Below are 20,812 nucleotides of genomic sequence, written 5' to 3'. Positions count from 1 at the left end.
CAAATTATAATTAGAAATTGTAAATAGGAAAATTTAAAAATTATTAACGTAGATATTTAATATAATATATAATGATAAATATATATTATGATGATAAATATATAATATATAATATAATATATAATGATACAATAAATAATAATAGTAATGTTAATGAAAACATGTGACAAGTAAAAACACTCAAATTCAATTAATGAAATATAATAATATTAGTGAGTTCTCTCTATAGATACATGAATTGAAATTATTAAAAAAAAAAAAAAAGAAAAAAAAATGAAAATAGTTGTCATTATCAATTTCAATGTATTTAAAGAAAAACTTATAAGAAATTTAAAAATATTTTAAATTTGAAAGTTTTTATAATATCCATATTTTATGTTATATAAAAATATAATTATTATTAATTATTGAAAATATAATTATTAATTTTGTTACATAATTTGTAATATAAATTAACATTTAAATTTATTGAAATTTTTTTAGAAAATTTTAATGTTTTTAAAATTTTTTATTACTTTTTAAATATTTTAATATTTATTTTAATATTTATAATATAAAATTAAAAAATTTGTGAAATATGTATTTTTAAACAGTATAAACATATTTATAAATATATTTAATTAAATAGCTTTAAATTTAACAAGATATATAAAATAAATTTAAAAAATTAAAAATATACTATAATTTAAGTTACAAATAATAAAACATATCTGTAACTTAAGTTATATTTTGCAAAATAAAAAATAATATATATTTATTTTATAACAAAATATATGTTCTGTTTAAATATAATTTATTAAAATCATTGTATAATTCTAGTCCTATTACATGTGCCTACTACATAAATGTATTTATCTTGCATTTATTTAACAATTTTTTGAAACAATTGATAAAAAATATGAATTTTGTCTAGAATACATTTTATTACAATTTGTCAATCAATAAATTTTTTGTAAAGTATATTAATTCAAAATAATAATCTTCATAATATAAAAGAAACTAAACCAAATAAAATTTCATATAGACATGTAAAATTTTAAATAGAATATTAGAATATTATATTAAATATACTTATTGTTATAATAATAATAATGTATGATTTTTATGTAGAAAAATATTTATACATGTAACATACTATATTGTAATTAAACAAAAGTTTCATTTACAATTACACAATTAAATATAAATGAAATCTATGATTTATGCTACATAAATAATGAAGGTTAATATTTGTATTTTCTACTGAAATATCATAGTAAATAAAGAAAAAATTCTTTTCAAAAAATTTCAAAATATATATACATTGTAATTATAAGAATTTAAATGTTAAAATAGATTTTAATAATATCTGTATTAATTTTTTCTTGTATTGTTAAAGAATTAATAAAATATCATAAAATACAGAAATAAATAATAGTAAATAATATAAAAAAAAATAATATATAAGTGCCAAAGAAGATACAAATGTTTTATGCATTATTTGACAATTTATTTATATTCTATGAATAATTCTATTAATAAAATTATTAGGACAATTGTAATACTTTTCAATACACTATAATTGTTATTAACATGCAAGTTTGATGCCTTAACATCTATAGAACTGAAATATACTTTATTGTAATCAGTTCTTTAAAAATAAATAGTTATGTTCTAAGAATTGTTGTTTTTCATAATTTCATATGAAATAACATATTTAGATACTAATTTGTATATAATATTAAATTCCCTTTTAAAAATAATTAAGATTTAAAAAATCAATATTTTCAAGTATATTTAATAGTTTATAAAAAGAACTAATATGATTGAGGTAGTATTCTGATATTTCGCATATTAGGAAGAACTATTCTCAAAAAACAAATTTTAAAAATGATTTCTAGTTCTTTTTAAACAATTCGATAAATAATTAATAATAAAAATTGATTTCAGGATACATAAAAAATAAAAATGTATTAAAATGTGTGTCAAAGTATTAAAAAAATGTAATGATATAAGATTTAGCACCATTTAAAAGCCTACATTATTATCATATTATAATACAACATATATAAAATACTTTGCGCTTATTTTTTAGAACATAAAATAGAACAAATTAAAGATGTCTTGTTTGTTACAAAACTTACAAAATAAATTAATATTTATAAAATACGGAGTTGACTAGTATGTTATAAATCTACGTTGTTCAAATTAGCTGCAGATCCAGTTGGCAAATCTGGTGGTACAAATTTACCAATAGGTTGTATAGCTTGTCTTTGTTCTGCTAATTTCCTCATTTCTTGTCTAAGTTTACTTAAAATAGCATGATTTGGCTGATTAACTGCAGCTTTACCTTGCAACAATGTGATTTCTTGTTCTAGTTGTTTTTTTTCTTTAAAGGATTTTACACTTCGAGATCCATAAAGTCTTAATAAAGAACCCCAAGATTGAATGTGAGGATGCATAAGTTGCAAAATAGCTTGTGCTGCTCGTTGCTTACCATCTTTTTTATTACGACATACCTGAAATCAGAACAAACATATAGAAAAATATATTATATTTATATTATTTATAATTATTATAATTATATATAATTATAATTATTATAATTATTATACGATTACATAATTATTATATGAAAGAGAAATAAAATGAAAATATACCAATAATTTTACTCTTTTTTTTTTTTTTTTAAGAAAATAGATAAAAATATAAATTGATCATAAAAGCTATAAATTTAAAAATTATAATTAAATTTACTTACAACAGTAGCTTCATGTTTGCCAACACGCATTGTAAATTCATTCCGTTGATGTTTTAATGTATTTACAGAATAATTAATATGCATATCACCTAGGCCATAATTTCGTTGAAGACAAGTAATTAAAATAGCATGTGGTGATGGTTCAGTTGTTTTAGCGCAAAATTCTGCGACTCGTGGATCAGTAATTGATATTTCATCAAAAAATGATAAATCTGCATCAGAATTTGCTCTAGATGCTTTAATCATTCGATTATTATTACCAGAAACTGTATCTCCGCCGTTGTCACCAGAAATTTTATCTCTCATTTGAGGAATTAAAATTTCAAGAGTTTTTCGAGCAGCATTAGCTTTTGCCTGTTTTTTGCTACTACCAAAACCACTTCCATATTCCATATCATTTATACAAACAACTGCAGAGTATGGAGTTGCTGCATTTTCTGAAATTAATTATTTAATAATATAGATTACGTTTTCTTATTAATTTCTTTTTTTTTATCAAACAAGACATTTTAAATAAATTAGAAAATAAATAAATATATGTATGTATGCATTTAATATACTAATTAAAAAATTATTTTTGTTTAACTCACCTAATTCTTTAAATTTATAAGTAGGTTGTTTTTTAAGTGCATGTTGCACATATTCATGAAGTATACAAACATAACTTTTGCCAGAGGGATTCATTATCCAATGTTTTGGTGGTCTTTGTCCAGTATTATCATCTCCAGCATTACCACTACTACTTCCTGCTAGACCAGAACTACTAACTGGAAATGTTATTAATTTTGTTCCATCAGGTAAAGTAGGTCGTTCAAGTTGTTTACGATGTTTTTTATTTTTTGTAAATTTCCTTCTTGCTGACCATGATCTAGATAATAATTAAAATTTTTTATTAAAGTATATTAAATGTTATATATATGTTAATTATATTATATATTATATTAATACTTATTAAATATTATTTAGCATATACTTACTGAAATCTCATTACTTTAATAGCTTTAAATCGAAATAATGATTGACAATAATTCCTTAGTTGTTCACTATCCAATGAATGTGCTGCTCGATTTTCTTGAATTGTTTCGATTTTTGCACTTGGAAGGCTACAAACTTCTGCATTTGGATCACGTTCTTTTTGTTTTTTTCTTTCTTCTTCTTCTTCATGAAGAGCTCTTTTATATTGAAGACAAGGTATTGCACTAACAGGTACTTCATGTTTTCTCACACTGCCAGGTCCAAGAAAGTATGGTTTTGCAAGAGTACAAACTCTACTTTGCTTATGTAAATACAAAGGCATTCCACTATTATGTGTCACCTGTACCCAACCTTCTGGAAGTACGTCAAAGTGATTATGTCCAATTTCTGTAAAAAAAAATAATATTATTATAAATTATATATTATATAAATTTTTTCTCTTATAAATAACAACATTAAAAGTGATAGTGTTATTATAATTTTTATACAAAATTATAATTTTTTTATATTAAATATTTATTAAAATACTTAATCTGCAAAACTACTTACCATCTAAGACAAGTTTTACTTTTTCTTCATATGGTACACTATCCTTCTTGTCTTTTCTTTTGCCTTTAAATTCTTCTGGTAAACCTAATAGTAGCACATAATACTTAACTAAAAAAATACTCTGCAGCTGCATGATCTATATAAGAAGTACAAAAATAAATAACAAATAATCTTTTTTTTTTTTTTCCTCTTTATAATTTTATCTCAGATATGTGTAATTATCAAACTTTTGTAATTTAAATCTATTTTTATAAATTTCTATTATATATTGTATTTACTATAATCTATTTAATATCTTTTATACTTTACCTCAGAAAATAATAAAAATATTTATTTCCATAATTGATTGGTCTGAAATATTAAAGTTTACCTTCTTCAAGCATGGCTTCAATTTCTTCATCAGGTACATCAGAATCCATACTTTCATTAGTATCAGAATCCATATCACAGCAGTTTTGATCTGGATGGCGTTCTAAATCATCCAAAACATCAAATTGTCTTAAATCATCTGTAGCTGTAATACTGTCTGGATTAGATTCCATAATACAATCTTCAGTGGTAGAACCATTGTATATATTTATATCATCAGTAGATATAGTTTCTTCTTCCATTATATCACTACAATTACTTTTATCTGACATTCTACTTTGATTATCAGTATTTATTTCCAATATGCTTTGTTGATTATCCAAAACTGTTTCGTTTATGTTTTCAGTTTGAGCCATAGTTGATTCAGGAATCTCTTCAGGAACTTCTTTATTAATCTCCATTATATGTACAAAGAATCTGCTAAAATACTGTAAGATCTAATTATCTGTAGTACATAAAATTTTAATTATAATAATCTTGACTAGATATTTAGCTTATTTGTATAATAATAAGCAAATTATCAATCATTCTTTGTGTGCAGCAAAATTTATTATTTAAAATATTAAACACAATCTCTGTATATAATAACCCATGGATTAAATAATATTAAGCACGTTGTATGGCCACACCACTTTCACCAATGAGGCCAAAGTCCAATCAATTTGAAACCACTTTAAAAATGGCAACGAAAATTGGACATTTGCATTAGTGTTAGCAGTTTGGGGCCTATTATATATCCATGAGTACATATTGCACAAATAATACATTGTATTGTTAGAATATTGTAGAATGTAGTTGACACAGGTGGTTGCCTCCGAAACTAGACAGGAACAACATTGAAAAATTGAACCTGTTACTAGTCCGAATTATGCACTAATGGTAAAAAATTAAATTTATTAAAGTAATATGTGAAATATTCTTCTCATAATAAGCTAAACAAATTATATAGAATTTTTATTTTTTTATTTATATTAATAATATATAATAATTTAAAAAATATATATATAAAATATTTATAAAAATATAATATATTATTACAAAGATATGTTAAAAAACATATAAAGTTCTAATTATATAAATTTTATTATGGAATTTTTGATTTCATAATTCATATAAATTAAATGAATATATAATTTAAAAAAAAACTTGTTTTAAATCATAAATAAGAAATTATTAAATGAATTCTTTTATTATAATATAATAATGCATAAAAAGCATAATATTTTAAAAATATCTGAATTTATTTTTTATATAAAAAAATTTAAAAAAACAAAAACAGATGATTTTCGTGTTTAATAAATCATATAAGTAAATATTATGATACATCATCATTAATTTCATGTAGCTCTGTGAAAATACCTTTATTTATGTATATCTCAATATATATATTTTTGAAAATTATAAACACTGTAGTTCACTTTAATATGTAGAATTAGAGATAGAGATTATTTCAAATATTCTCATTTACTGAAAATTTCTTAATATTTGTAATTTTAGAAAAAAATTTTTATAAGTCTTATTTGGAACACATAATATCATAAGCACTTAATTATTTAAAATTAAAATAAAATTATATTCATTTTATTTATAATTTTAATTGCATTTCACGAAATAACACAATGGAATAGAAACTTTTATATGCTTTAACACTATCTTACATTACATGCCTAATCTGTGCTCTCGTTATATTTAATAATTTCTTTCTTCTCAATAGCGCTGATGTCTCTTCTTATTCTGAATCGATAATATCGCATGTGATATAAGAATGATAATGGTGACTATACAATCTTATTGGTGAGTACATATATACCATAGACAAGGTACAGCAATAGATTTAATACTCAATGCATTTTTTATCTTATGCCTTTTTATCATTTTAATATTATTTTTAACATTGCTAATTCAGAATAAGCTTGTATGTGATATAACATTGAAAAAAAAGATGTTGAATCTAAATTTCATTAAAATTATAAATGAAATAAAACAAATATTTTGTTATAGAATATTTTTTAATATTTATTTATTTAATATTGTTTAATATTTAGATAGAGATACATTATAAAGTTAAGAATATAATATTTATTTTTCTTATATTAAAAATTAAAATGCAATCATGATTTAAATTTAAAATATTAAATTCATCATTAAGTCATTAACACATTGCATTACTTCATTTATGATTATGCAATAAGAATGAATATAAATAAAAAGAAAATATAAATAATAAAAAAAAGATAAACTTAAAAATTGTGGAATCAGTATCATTTTTAAAATGCTTTAGATGAAACACAAAAATAAAATAAATAAAATAAAAGTAAAGAAATAGAAATAGATCGTTAGTGCCATCTTTTGAGTATTTTTGAAAAAAATTTGCATTTAAAATAATATAAACAATTTAATTTAAAATGATATAAACAAGATATAAAAATGTCTATATCTATTATAAAAATATCTTTATCTATATAATTTTATCTAGTCTATATCTAGATTTTGGTATTGATCTTCAGTTCGTATCTTATTTTGTTTTTAGTATTTAAAAGATATATTCATAACCAATTCTTATCTTATTTTTCTTTTTCTTTTATTATTTATTTTCTTGTTTATATAAAGTGTGCAAAATTTATAGTTAAAAGATTATGATTTTATTCGAATTAAGTAATAAAAATATGATAATATATGATAATATATAATATATAAAAAATTGAATGATAAATTTATTCTATATTTAATATAGTATTATTTGATCATATTTTGATATTTTTCATATTTAATTTTTCATATTAACTAATTATTAACTAATAATAATTAATTTCACAAAATACTAAATATCTTTTTATAAATTTTTTGCATTGCATTGTATTATATATTTTTCAAATCTTTAATTTTCAAACTATATTTTTCTTTATGAAATCAAAAAATATTTTCATATATTTTCGTATACATGAATAAGAAAATTAATTTTGATTAAAAATTAATTGAAATTTCATGATTTTTTATAATTATTGTAATTTTTATTATTATTTATAATTGATATTTTTTATAATTAAATTTAATTTTAGCTTGAATTATTTGTGAACCTCTAACTATTAACATTCCAGAGATTTGCAAATTACGTATTAAAAATTATTGTTCTGAATAATATAAGTAATATACAAGTATAAAATAAATATATAATTCAAAAATTGAATTAAACTAAAATTTAAATTTCTAAATATATATAATTTTAATTTTATTACATTTTTAAAATTATTTATAAATAATTACAGATCTTATAATTTTTTTTTTATTTAATATATATGAATACATTTAAAATTATTCTATGAAGAAAAGATATATAATTACATATATTTTTTTACAGGTATTATTTTTTTTAATATTTATTTTTCAATCTTTTAAGCACATCAAAAACAAAAATCACTATTATTGCATGTAATTTTATTTTTTTTAAAAACCAGATAAAAATATTTTATTATTTTAATTCAATTAGCCATATAATTTATATTTAAGTAGTAATATTCATAACTTTTCAAAAGTATATATGTGTTTATATGTGGCTGTAAATTCTTTCATTTTATATTTTATATATAGCACTTAAAATGTTGTTTGTAGAAATATTTACAGTTCATATGATATTTAAATATCCTATATATACAAAGCATCAATAAATATTTAATATCTACATTGTTCATTAAATATTATTGACAAAACAATCATATTTAAATTTTGTTATTAGCATTATAAATTTTTATATGCATAAGATAAAAATTATTTTAAGACAAACAAATATTTACTATTGATCTAATATTTAGTGATCTATTATAATATAATTTATCTAGAATAATTATGAGCAAAACTTTCTACATGAAATTATTATAATAATTTAATTTGCTAAATAGAACATAAAATTTCTATTAATTGCATGAAATAACAATAATATGTAATATATATATTCGTAAATTGAGAAATTAAAAAATGAAACTATATCTTTTGAACATTCGTTCAAAATACAACTACAGAATAGCTTAATGTTTAATAACAAAATTGTTATTTTTGTTAATTATTTAATATTGTGAGGTAGTTATATGGAAATGAATATTTAATATTTAATATCCCTCTTATAATTTAATATCCCTCTTTTTATTTGATTTTTATCTTGTGTAACTTAAGCTTAAATCCAAGCAATTCTGAAAGCACTCCTGAAAGAGCAGATAATAATACTACTTTTGTAATTGTATATAAATAAGGATTAGCTGATAAACCTGATATTTTAAATGGACATTCAAGTTCCTGAAAATATATACTGATTATTTGATTTAATCATTTTATTTCATAAATTCAATAATAAATTTTTATATTACCTTTATCAAATCTGCTGCTAATTTGAGCACATTATTTGCTACCATAAGTTCTTCTTTTTTATGTGGTTTTTGTTCTATTTGCAAATATAAATTAATCTAAAAAAAATCAAACAATATTTTGACTTAAAATAAAGAATATGAATAATCCATATATGACATAAAAGAAAATTCATTTTATTAAAAAAAAATTACCTGTTCAGTAATCAAAACAGAAAGATTTCTATATTTTTTATTAATTTTTGTACCCAATGTCATGAAACGTAATATAAATATTCCAAGAGAAAAACTCCAAAACAGTGCTTCAACATTATATCGGGAATGCAAACTTTCAAGATCCTACAATTCATAAATATTAATATTATACTTATAATAATTTCATTTCAACATTTTTTTATTCTTTTTTTTTTTACCTTAATTAGTTCCAAGCTTACAAATGATAACAACAATAAGGTAACAATAAATACTGCTGATATTATTACATCCACAGAACGTTGCGGTCCTCTTCTCTATAATATATTACATTATATTATATTATATTACAATGAATTATTATTTACAAAAAATATAAATTTCAATATTAAAGATATACTAAAAATATAAAAATAAAATTCTTTTTTTTATTTTACCTTTAAATAAGACCTAACGCTTAACCATAATTTTATATTGCGTACTTTATTTAATCGAAAATGCGGTAAATCAGATTTTCTGGCACGTCTTGATGATGTCAAGTGTGAAAATAATTTTGCATACAAGAGTCTTTGTTTGTAAGTACGTTCTGCAACTGCTAATAAAAAGAATAATAAAGAGGATAATATAAGTCTTTCAAAGGCTGATATAAGTACTACAGTACGTTCCCTGAAATTAACGATAATTATTATTTTCTTTCCATAAATATTTATTTTAATATTTTTTTTAATAATAATATATTTTATTACATATAAAATAGTTTTTGTTATGTTCAATTTATTGATTATACAATTATATAAATATATATGTATATTTACCAAAGAGTTGTTCCAAATGCCAAATCTATAACTTTAGATAAAATATCGCTATATGTTTCCAAATTGACATAAGTTAAGTCATTTGGTATTAAGGAACTAGTTACATTGCTACTATTGTCCATCCCAACATGATCACTCAATCGTTTGATAGATGGTATTAAAGATAATACCACACTAAGCATTAGGCCTCCATAAAAGTAATTCATACTTTCAGGCATTGATTCTACCCTAGCAATAATAGCCGAACTGATATCCAGCACCGATAGTTCAGCCTTTTTTATATCACGTCGTGTCCATATAGTACATGAGACTAAAATATACAGAATTCTTTTTTATTAAATAATAGATTATATTCATTGTTAATTAATTTTAAATTTTATATCTATATTATAATTTAATATCTTACCACGATCATATGAAGCACAGTTAGAACTAAGCATCATTGAAGGTGGTAATTCAAATTCCCAAGAAAAAGGATGTTCAACAAATTCTCCATAATTTTTATTAGTTTCACTATGTAGATCAGATTCTTCAAGTTCTGAACTGTAAAAAATTTCAATTTTGAAGCGAATTTTATTATTAAATTATATTAATTGATATAATAACATACATATATATATTTACATATTTTTATATTATATTATATGAACAAAAATTAATATTCATTATCTTATCTGTTTTGATTTCTTTTTTTTTTTACTAAACAAAAATATATATATATATAATGACTATTTTATATTAATATAAATATATTTTTATTTATTATATATAGAATAATTTTTTTATTAAGTATAATTTCAATTAATCCATCAATTAATAAGATTAATTATATAAGATTTAATATATATAATAATTAATTTAAATATATATAATATATTAATTTCATAACAATATTTAAGTATTCACCTGTAACTACATTCATCACTATTTGTAGTCACTCCCATCCATTCTGTTGCAGATGTTGTAGCTTCTGTTAAATGATTTGTAACTGTTTCTTCACATTCTCCTTCTTCTTCACTTTCACATTGTTGGTGTCCTTCTCTTGATCCTATTCCCATTAGACAGTGATCTTTATCCTTTAAATAATAACTCAACAAATTTTAATATATTTATATTTTATTACAAAAATAAAATAGATTTATATATAAAACATATTCATTTAATATAATGAAATATATTAAGATGAATAAATATTCTAAAATATTAATTAAATATTTTATAATATTTTGTAATATATTTAATTTATAATAAGAAATCAAACATTATTTTCATTGAATCCGACTTTGAAAATTGTAAACATAATTTATATAATAATAATATAAATTTATATATAATATAATTTATATAATATTAATAATATATTATAAATTAAAAAAATAAAATAAATAATATTAATAATATATTATATATATATATTATTTAAAAATAATTAATATATTAGAAAAAAATTAAAGAAGACATACATTAATTATTAAAATTATAAAATTATAATTTTATAAAATTATTTGTACATTTATTGATATATTTTTATGTATATAATATAAAAAAATATAAATTTAAATATAAAATTATAAAATTAAAATTATAATAAAAATATAAAATAGTTGTAAATTAATTTTAATTAGTATTGTAAATATAAATTATAATTAATATTATAAAAAAAATTGAACGAATTTTTTTTAATATTATATTATTTAAAAAATCAAATTTACATTACTTGTAAATTAATAATAATATTAATAATAAGAAAATAAGAAAAATAAATTATGGAAATATTAGAAACTAAAATATTTACCATCTTATTAGAAGTTTCTGGTTCGCTATTTGAAGAATTGTCTCGTGCTTTTAACAATTCAGATGCTGCGTGGAAAGTGGAAGACAATCATTTTAGCTAATAGGCCATTTTACCTTTCCAACAAAGATTAAAGCGTGTTAGCAGTTCAAAACATATAATAAATATCTAACGAGTAAGTAAGGTAAATAAAAAGAAAATAAATTGAAATAAATTGTTATAAAAAAAGATCTAATGAATGAATATGTTTACAATATAAAAAAACATTATTTCAAGTAATTATATAGCATTTTGTATTGTATATTACATATTAAGATAATTATAAAAAATATTTAAATTAAATTTGTTGCAAATCAAACCTGAAAATTTTGGTTGCAAAACTTGTTGACTTGTAGAATCTTCTAACCAAAGAATGCGTTCTTCGTTATTTTTAAGTAAATCCCTTTTCTGTTTAAGCTTCTCTACTGTTGTTTGTGTAGTACTTTTATCATTATCACTAGATACATTTCCATTTAAACTTTCAAATCCATCATCATCTTGATGTACATGTTTCATACTTTGATCTGGAACTTCATCTATGATATGAAAAAATATATTATAGATTTAAACAAAAATATATGATTAATAGCGAAACAGAAAGTTTTAGTACTGTATTAACTTGATTGAGTATGACTAGTTGAAGCCTCATTCATAGATAAAGGATTGTTTACAGTCACATTTATTGGGTCATTATCACAAAATGTTTGAACAGTCACAAATTCCTATAAAAATAAATTATTATATATAAATTTTTTACTTTTATATATTTTAGATTTTAATGAATTATAATTACCTGTGATCGGTTGACAGTCAAAGAATTTTCAATTACAACTTTTTTAGCAAATCGTACAGATGTTAATACTTCATCACTTACTGTACTAGCTTTTTCAGATGCTGTATCTTGAGATGATTTAGAATCCTCATGTAAACCTATAAAGTATATAAAGTATATAAAGTAGATAATACATACAAAATATATATATATAAATAATATATAATATAAATTCACAGGATGATTATGAAATTTTAATAAAAACTCACGTAAGTTTTGTCTTGTCCTTGATTTACCTATTCGACATCTAGTATGTCGTAAACGTCTTACTATTTTTTGTTTACTTTGTCCATCACCTATCATTGGTCCTGAATGAGTTGATACAATATGAGAATGAACAATGCATAAGGTCAACATCATAATAAGAGGTATTAATACTTCTGATGTTGATATAATCTATAAATATATATATATATATATATATATATATCATTTTGGTTTTTGTGATTTTATATATATATATATACACATACAGAAATATATATATGTATAACTAATACTAATTAAGTAATTCGTACATCACTTTCATTGTCCTTCACCATTTGACAAAAATATATACACATATTGATTAATTGCAAACTATATAATAATAAAAATAAAGTAAAGATTTTTAAACTAGTCTGTTGTATCCACCATTTCCTATATAAAGGAAGAAATAATAAACGCTGAAGTGCTAAGCAAGCCACTGTTGACAATCCATGTTTTGGTTTAGCTTTTGGGAAAGAAGAACCTGTATATATTAATATTATTTAAATATAATATTAAATAATTATAAATTAGAATATTAATTAGATATATTAAGAATAATTTTATCATAAAATAATTTAATATAATGAAATCTTAATTATAATTTTTTATTTAATTTATTACCTCGTACGAGATCTACATCAATAAGTTCTGTTTTTAATTTTGCAGTTCTCATTGGTACATGTGTAAATCCTCCAAGAATATGTTGTTCCACAGTTTTTTCCCATTGTTGCTTATCATAGGTACCAATTTTTTTTTGATACCTGAAACATTAGAATCATACAATATATGAACAATTACATAGTTTTGATTGAAATTTGATAAATAGAATAAAAATATCTTACCAATAAACGAGCTCATTCAGTTTCATTTTTGTTGATCGCTATCGTAATTGTACAGAATGACTGTTAATTTTTAATCTTAACCAATAATTGACAATATTTGTGCAAACGGAAGATGATTTTCCGTATACTTCTATTAGTAAATTTAAAAAAAATATTGCTCCCATAATATATAATAATTGTTATTTATTACAAAAAATATTTTTAATTTGGATATTTCAACAAATGATAAACATAAAATACGAACATTTACAATACATTTAATAATTTTACGCCATTGCCTAGAAACAAAATGTTCAGAAGGTTCCTAGCAATAATTGTGCCAATCAAATAAAATTAAGTTTAATCTATGAATGATTATTGTATGTAAAATACTTTTATATGAAGTTATAAGAATATTTCTATGTGTGTGATACTTTTTATAGTAAATGTGTTTGCTATTATAATTGACTCATGAATAGTAACTATGTTACAACATTGCGGAATACATGTTATTACCAATCCAGAATAATATGCAAAAAACAATAATTTTCATTGGTTGTTAATTTAAATAATTTATATTTTCATTAAAATAATTTTGACTTTTCTTTAAGTATTAAATATTTAAATTCATGATTTATATTATATTTTTTTAAAAATTAAAAGGAATTAAAACAAGCAAATTAAATATTAGTATTTTCAAATTATTAGTTTAATATATTTATTTTGTTACTACAATTTTTTAATAATTTTAGCGAAAACTTATATTGTTATAAAAATATAATAAAAATTGAATCGTATATAAAAAATTCGAATTCTTTACTAAATATTTAATTTAATTCATTTTGATATATTATGTTAAAAAAATGTGAATGAAAATTATATTAAAAATAAAATAATTTATGAATTTTTATTTTTATGAATTTATGAATTATGAATATATATTTAACTATTTTAATATGTATAATTATAGTAAATATTTAAAATATTATCTCTTTCATTTTATAAATAAGAAATAAATTACATATTTATTAATGAAATTAAAAACATATGATTCAATATTGTAAAGTGAGCATGTTCCAAATAATGTCAAAGTACAATAGATAGAAATAAATCGTATATTATACCGGAATAATCACCGGTTTATAAGAATTTTTAATGTCATTATCAAGTAATGTCATATTATTATTTTATTTTACATGCATTTACATTATAATTAATAAAATCTGAAATGATTAAATAATCAAAATGTTTCTTTTTGATATGTGGTTATATTTTGGCCTTTTATTTTGGGTAAATGGACTACATGAATACGAAAAGAAAGATTTAATTATTCTAAGAGAAGAAGTACGATCTATGTTTGATCATGCTTATTCAAGTTATTTGACATATGCTTATCCTTACGATGAATTGCGATCATTAAGTTGCGATGGATTCGATACATGGGGTAGTTTTTCATTAACCCTTATCGATGCTTTGGATACTCTTGCCGTAATGGGCAATTTTTCTGAATTTCGACGTGTAGCAGAAATTATAAGTGCAAGAGCAAATTTTGAAGCTAATATTAATGTATCTGTATTTGAAACTAATATAAGAGTAGTTGGAGGATTACTTAGTGCTCATCTTTTGTCACATAAAGCAGGCATTCACTTGGAACCAGGATGGCCTTGTAATGGTCCACTATTACGTCTTGCTGAAGACATGGCAAAACGTTTAATTGCAGCTTTTGATACTCCAACAGGTATGCCATATGGTACTGTTAATTTGAAATATGGAGTACCTGAAGGTGAAACAAGTATCACTTGTACTGCTGGAATAGGTACATTTTTATTAGAATTTGGAACGTTATCCAGATTAACTGGGGATCCACTATATGAAGAAGTAGCTATGAATGCTATTAAAGCATTACATTATTATAAATCAAATATTGGATTAGTAGGTAACCATGTAGATGTATTAACAGGTCATTGGACAGCTCAAGATTCTGGAATTGGTGCAGGAGTTGATTCTTACTTTGAATATTTAGCAAAAGGTACATTATTATTTCAAGAACCACTATTGGGAACAATATTTCATGAGCATAAAGCGGCTATTGAAAAATATATTCGCCGAGAAGATTGGCATTTATGGGTTTCTATGACAAAAGGTCAAGTGACTTTACCAGTATTTCAATCTTTGGATGCATATTGGCCTGGAGTATTAAGTTTGTTTGGTGAAATTGGAGATGCTATGAAATCATTACATAATTACCATCGTGTTTGGAAACAATTTGGATTCACACCAGAATTTTATAATATACCACAAGCTGAAGCAGGTACTAACAGAGAAGGATATCCATTAAGACCAGAACTTATAGAATCAGTTATGTATTTATATAGAGCAACAGGAGATCCTTATTTGATACAAGTAGGAGTAGATATATTAAGAAGTTTGCAACATAGTGCTAAAACTACATGTGGTTATGCAACTATTAATGATGTTAGAGATCATCGAAAAGCTGATAGAATGGAATCCTTTTTCTTGGCAGAGACAACAAAATATCTTTATCTTCTTTTTGATCCTGATAATTTTATTCATAATTCTGGTCAAAAAGGAGAAATTATTGAAACACAATGGGGTCAATGTATTATTGATGCAGGAGGATATATTTTTAATACTGAAGCACATCCTATTGATCCTGGAGCACTGTATTGTTGTCATAGAAGCCAGAATTTATTTTCAGATCAGAAAGCAACATTATGGAAATTTATTCCTGTAAATGATCAAAAAGAAAAAGATAATACAGAACATAATATAATACATTTGAAAAATATTAAAAATGAAAATAATGAAGAATCAATTGAAATTGTAAAACTATCTGAAATGAGGCATACTTTTACAAATGATATAGAAAATAACATTGATGAGAATTCAATTAATCCTTTATCAGCTATAAATGGTAAAGTAGATGAAACTATAACAATAGAAGAAGATAAAATAAACATAAATAATCCAGAAGAAGAATCTTTAAAAGTACAAGTTGCTGCACCTCCTTCAGGAATTTATAAAGCTGATGATAGTGAAAATATTGACACTTATGAAACTTATAGTACTTCTGATGAACATTATTCTACCCCTGCTATGATAAACAATAATGAATCATTTATTAAACAAAATAATATAAAATTAAGATTTGAACCTCAATTATTACTTGAAAATATTAGAAAAAAAAATTTATATCCGACAAATAATACTGCAAAATTAAATTATCATCTTCTGTCTTGTCAATCTCAGTCATTCCTACAGCGAATATCGATTATAGGAGAATTTTTTTAATATTATTTTAAATAATATTATATATGTATATATGTATATATATATATATATATATATATATATATATATAACACACATAAATTTTGATATAATTATAAATAAATATATATAATTCTTATATCTTTTTTTTGTTTATTTTAAGAATATTTTAATAATAATTGTCATTGTAATTAATAATAGTAATGTAATTATTATTATATATATATTTATATATATTTTATATTTATATATATAAAATAATTATTTATATATATAATTACTCACAAAATTGAGTGTATATTTATGTTGCTAATGAAAATAATATAAAAATGAATACATAACAAATATAGTATTCGAAAATAAAAACACAATATATATTTTGTTTGTGTGTATATATATATATATATTATATATTACAAATAATTCATAAGAAAGTTTTTAAATAAAATGAACCATTTATTTATATTTAACAAAAAATGTAAAAATATTATTATTTTTATGGCATAAAATTGAGTATATATATATATATAAAAAGTTAGCTAAAAATTTAATTTTACAAAAAGTTATATCATGATGTTTATAAAACCGTTTTATTATATGTATCAATTTATTGCTGAAATATTATTTTTTTCTCTTTCTTTATCATAATTTTTAATTTTTAATAATTAATAGTTTCTGAGAAAGAAAAACGAATATTTATGTGCAAAAATAAAATTATATTTTGTAAAATTAAAAGCAGCATTACAACATAATATAATACGCAATCTTACGTTATATAAATCGTTACATGTATTAAAGGTTTGTATTTGAGGATACGTTTCACTAGCCCCTTTAAAAGTGGCTAAAGTTTTCTGTAAAGAATTTGTGATATCATATTATCTCTACTTATTCTTATCCTTAGATTAAATACTTAGATTAGATATTTTTTTAAAAAAAATTGTTAAAAATTATCAATTATTTAAAATAAAAAGTAAATATATTTTTCATGTTAACTAATTTATTTTTATAATTATATTTCAAAATTTTTTTTTTTATTTTATATTAACTTTCACTAATTTTCATTTTAAAAATATAATAAACTGTTATAATTGAATTAATTGAACAAAATTAAAGTTAATTCTTTATATTTGCCTTATCATATAAATATTTGAATATATTAGTATAATTAGCTTAAAAAAATTATGTCTTTATTATATTTTACAAATATCTAAAGAAATCAATTAATGTTATTGATGTATAAAACAAATGAGATGTATTATTTGTATAAAAATTTGTATAAAAAATATTTTTAATAAAATAGATAAAGATTTTTTAAATTATTGTTTCTTATATATCTTGCTGAGCAATAACAGTATTTAATATTTGCAATTAATTTAATTCACATTTTTTCTTCTGATTTTTGAGAATTTGTAATTCATCTCCATAATTTCATAATTAAATTCAAATTAGATGATTGTGATAATCATTGAATAACTTAAAATTTTTAAATTTAAACTCATTATTTTATTTTAAATAATTTTGATGATTTTACATTATATTTAAAATTATAATCTTGTATATTCTAATATTCGATTCAGATTTTTTATTTTTGTAGAATTTTATTAGTTTTCATTAAATTAACTATTTTATTTACATTAAAACAGAAAATTTACATTAAATCAAATGAATCTTAATCTGTTATACATAAAAAAAGAAATTGCGTTTTATATGTAAAACATGATTAGAAAAGAATATTGTATAATAAATATGCATTGAGATAAAGTAATTTTTGATTTTTTATTAATATTTTACATTTCTTATATTTATATCCTTATGGTCCTATAATATATAAACATATATTTTATATTTTCTTTTTTTATATTTTTTTAATTACTCATATGTTACATTTATCTATTTCTATTTTATTTTATATTAAAAATCAATTTTTAAATTATTAATATTTATTTATATTATTTAATTATTTAAATTAATTAAAGTTTTATTTTATAATAGAATAAATTCGCATTTTATAAAATATATATATAAATGAAAATTTAACATTTTAATGTATTGCTGGTTGCTTGATCCAAAATCCCCAAGTAGCAAATTGTTCCCCATCTTTTTCTTTGTTTGCACTTCGAAATACTTTTATTTTTACACGCGGTATTTCATCTAAAAATAAAGAAATTAAAATATAATATATATAAATATTTATATGAAATTATATAATATATATAAAAATATATAAAATTGAATTAATATATAAGTGATAAAATTTAAACAAAATTGAAATGAAATTTAAATTTAATATATCAAATTATTATTATGATAAATAATTATTATTATAATAATAAAATTTAAAAATTTTTAAATTATATAAATTATTTTACTTTATTTTATATTTTAATTTTATACTTATCGTAATATATGCATAACAATGTTGAAAATAAATATAAAGAAAATAATAAAATTAATAAAATTTCGTGTGATGAAATATACTTATTATATATAATAATAATTTTAATTAATTTTAATTAATTTATAAGTAATTATGTGAAGAATACATTATATAATGAATATATATAATTTCAATCTTACCAATTTCCATAGCATCGTTTTGTATAAATGTTTCTTTTGTATTATTTTTTGCATTTACAAAAATAATTAATGTAAAAAAACAAAATAAGCTAACAATTTTCTGAAAGAATAAAAACATTTTTGTTTAAAATATTATTAATCTAATATTACTAATACTATGCAACTTACAAATAGTTCCATAATGGTAAATATAAATTCAATGATATTTCTCGATGGAAACGAACTCTTTATGTAGTCATAAAGAGCATTTAGAGCATAACCGAATCAGATATTAATGGTTTTCAGATACTTTTTGTTGAAGAGAAAGTTATTTTTTTTTTTTACAAATAAGAGTGAAAACATTAAAATAGATAGAAATTGTATATTAAAATATAGATTATAAACTTTATTAATTAAATTAACAAAAAATGATTAAATTCATTTTTATTTTCAAATTTTTATTTTTTAATTTTTTTAATTTTTCATTTTTTATTTTAGTTTTACTTGAAAAGTTACTCGAAAGTAAAAGAAAAGTAAGTAAAATAATTTTCAAATTAAATTTAACAATCTACAAACTTTAATTCATTTGCGCATTAAATTTATCAATAATATTTCCATGAATAGAAATTATTTTATCAAAAAATTATTTATATAATTTTTTCTACTATATTGATTAAATATGATTTGATTTAAATAGGATATATTTTTAAAAAGAAATTGTTATTTCTTATGATTTTGAACATTATATAGAGAAATCTTAAATATTTGATGAAAGCAAATGGCGCATATGTAAAATTTTGATAATGTATTTTCATTTGTTATTTTTTATACATATATTTATACATGTATATATCTATTTTATCTATATATACATATATAAATTATATATTATATACATATAGGTGTACAATTTATACATACATATATGTATATCCAAGGAAGCCCATTTTACATCATTTTATAATATCTATATATTTTTATTGAACTACAACATTAATGAGGTTGTTTTCGATATATCACGAAATATATTTACGCTTTCGAGTAAGCCTTTTAAAAGCGCGTAATTTTTTTATCGAATAAATATAACAATCCTTGCATACAAATATCAATTAAATATCCATCAATTCTCAAATCATACAATAATTTATAAATTAATATGAATATTTACACATTGCTAAATATTTATAATTACAAGCAAAATTGATAAATAATCATTTGATTATTACAGAATCAATTA

At 20.3% G+C, this 20,812-nt stretch overlaps 3 protein-coding genes and 1 long non-coding RNA gene across 8 annotated transcripts; 1 reads left to right on the top strand and 3 right to left on the bottom strand.

Moving 5' to 3' along the window:
- Positions 1-1,958: 1,958 nt before the first annotated feature.
- Positions 1,959-6,444, bottom strand: pasha (microprocessor complex subunit partner of drosha). Of its 4 annotated transcripts, XM_086917095.1 has the most exons (7): positions 5,993-6,444; positions 4,635-5,050; positions 4,265-4,348; positions 3,718-4,102; positions 3,331-3,608; positions 2,741-3,177; positions 1,959-2,498 (listed from the first exon to the last, which is right to left on the bottom strand). In XM_086917095.1, exons 2-7 carry the CDS (start codon positions 5,032-5,034, stop codon positions 2,166-2,168), a joined length of 1,917 nt encoding a protein of 638 aa, XP_086773221.1. In that variant the 5' UTR covers positions 5,035-5,050; positions 5,993-6,444; the 3' UTR covers positions 1,959-2,165. The 4 variants fall into 4 exon arrangements, with proteins under 4 accessions (XP_086773221.1, XP_031770887.2, XP_086773225.1 ...); XM_031915027.2 differs by lacking the exon at positions 5,993-6,444 and having other exon boundaries at positions 4,635-5,553; XM_086917099.1 differs by lacking the exon at positions 5,993-6,444 and having other exon boundaries at positions 4,265-4,400; positions 4,635-4,828.
- A 1,387-nt stretch (positions 6,445-7,831) lies between these two features.
- On the bottom strand, positions 7,832-14,184 carry phtf (putative homeodomain transcription factor). 2 transcript variants are annotated; one of them, XM_003691504.4, is made up of 16 exons: positions 13,750-14,184; positions 13,529-13,668; positions 13,177-13,388; positions 12,868-13,054; positions 12,620-12,756; positions 12,446-12,548; positions 12,147-12,362; positions 11,791-11,855; positions 10,902-11,071; positions 10,402-10,538; positions 9,996-10,305; positions 9,618-9,846; positions 9,402-9,497; positions 9,184-9,327; positions 8,992-9,087; positions 7,832-8,920 (listed from the first exon to the last, which is right to left on the bottom strand). In XM_003691504.4, exons 1-16 carry the CDS (start codon positions 13,773-13,775, stop codon positions 8,771-8,773), a joined length of 2,418 nt encoding a protein of 805 aa, XP_003691552.1. In that variant the 5' UTR covers positions 13,776-14,184; the 3' UTR covers positions 7,832-8,770. The 2 variants fall into 2 exon arrangements, with proteins under 2 accessions (XP_003691552.1, XP_031770891.1); XM_031915031.2 differs by having other exon boundaries at positions 12,868-12,966; positions 13,750-14,061.
- On the top strand, positions 14,108-17,158 carry Edem1 (ER degradation-enhancing alpha-mannosidase-like protein 2). Its single transcript, XM_012483397.3, has one exon. The coding sequence runs from the start codon at positions 14,974-14,976 to the stop codon at positions 17,038-17,040; it is 2,067 nt and encodes a 688-aa protein (XP_012338851.2). The 5' UTR covers positions 14,108-14,973; the 3' UTR covers positions 17,041-17,158.
- Positions 17,159-18,776: 1,618 nt separating this feature from the next.
- Positions 18,777-19,995, bottom strand: LOC147658526 (uncharacterized). Its single transcript, XR_015295039.1, has 3 exons — positions 19,765-19,995; positions 19,597-19,696; positions 18,777-19,170 (listed from the first exon to the last, which is right to left on the bottom strand). It is a non-coding gene; the product is annotated as an uncharacterized LOC147658526 (long non-coding RNA).
- Between the last annotated feature and the right edge of the window lie 817 nt (positions 19,996-20,812).

Source organism: Apis florea, unplaced genomic scaffold (genome assembly GCF_048593485.1).
Source record: "Apis florea isolate Af1SG1 unplaced genomic scaffold, ASM4859348v1 contig_2201_pilon, whole genome shotgun sequence".
NCBI lineage: Eukaryota > Metazoa > Arthropoda > Insecta > Hymenoptera > Apidae > Apis > Apis florea.
Note: the sequence above shows the minus strand (reverse complement) of the source record. Positions and strands in the feature narration are given on the sequence as shown.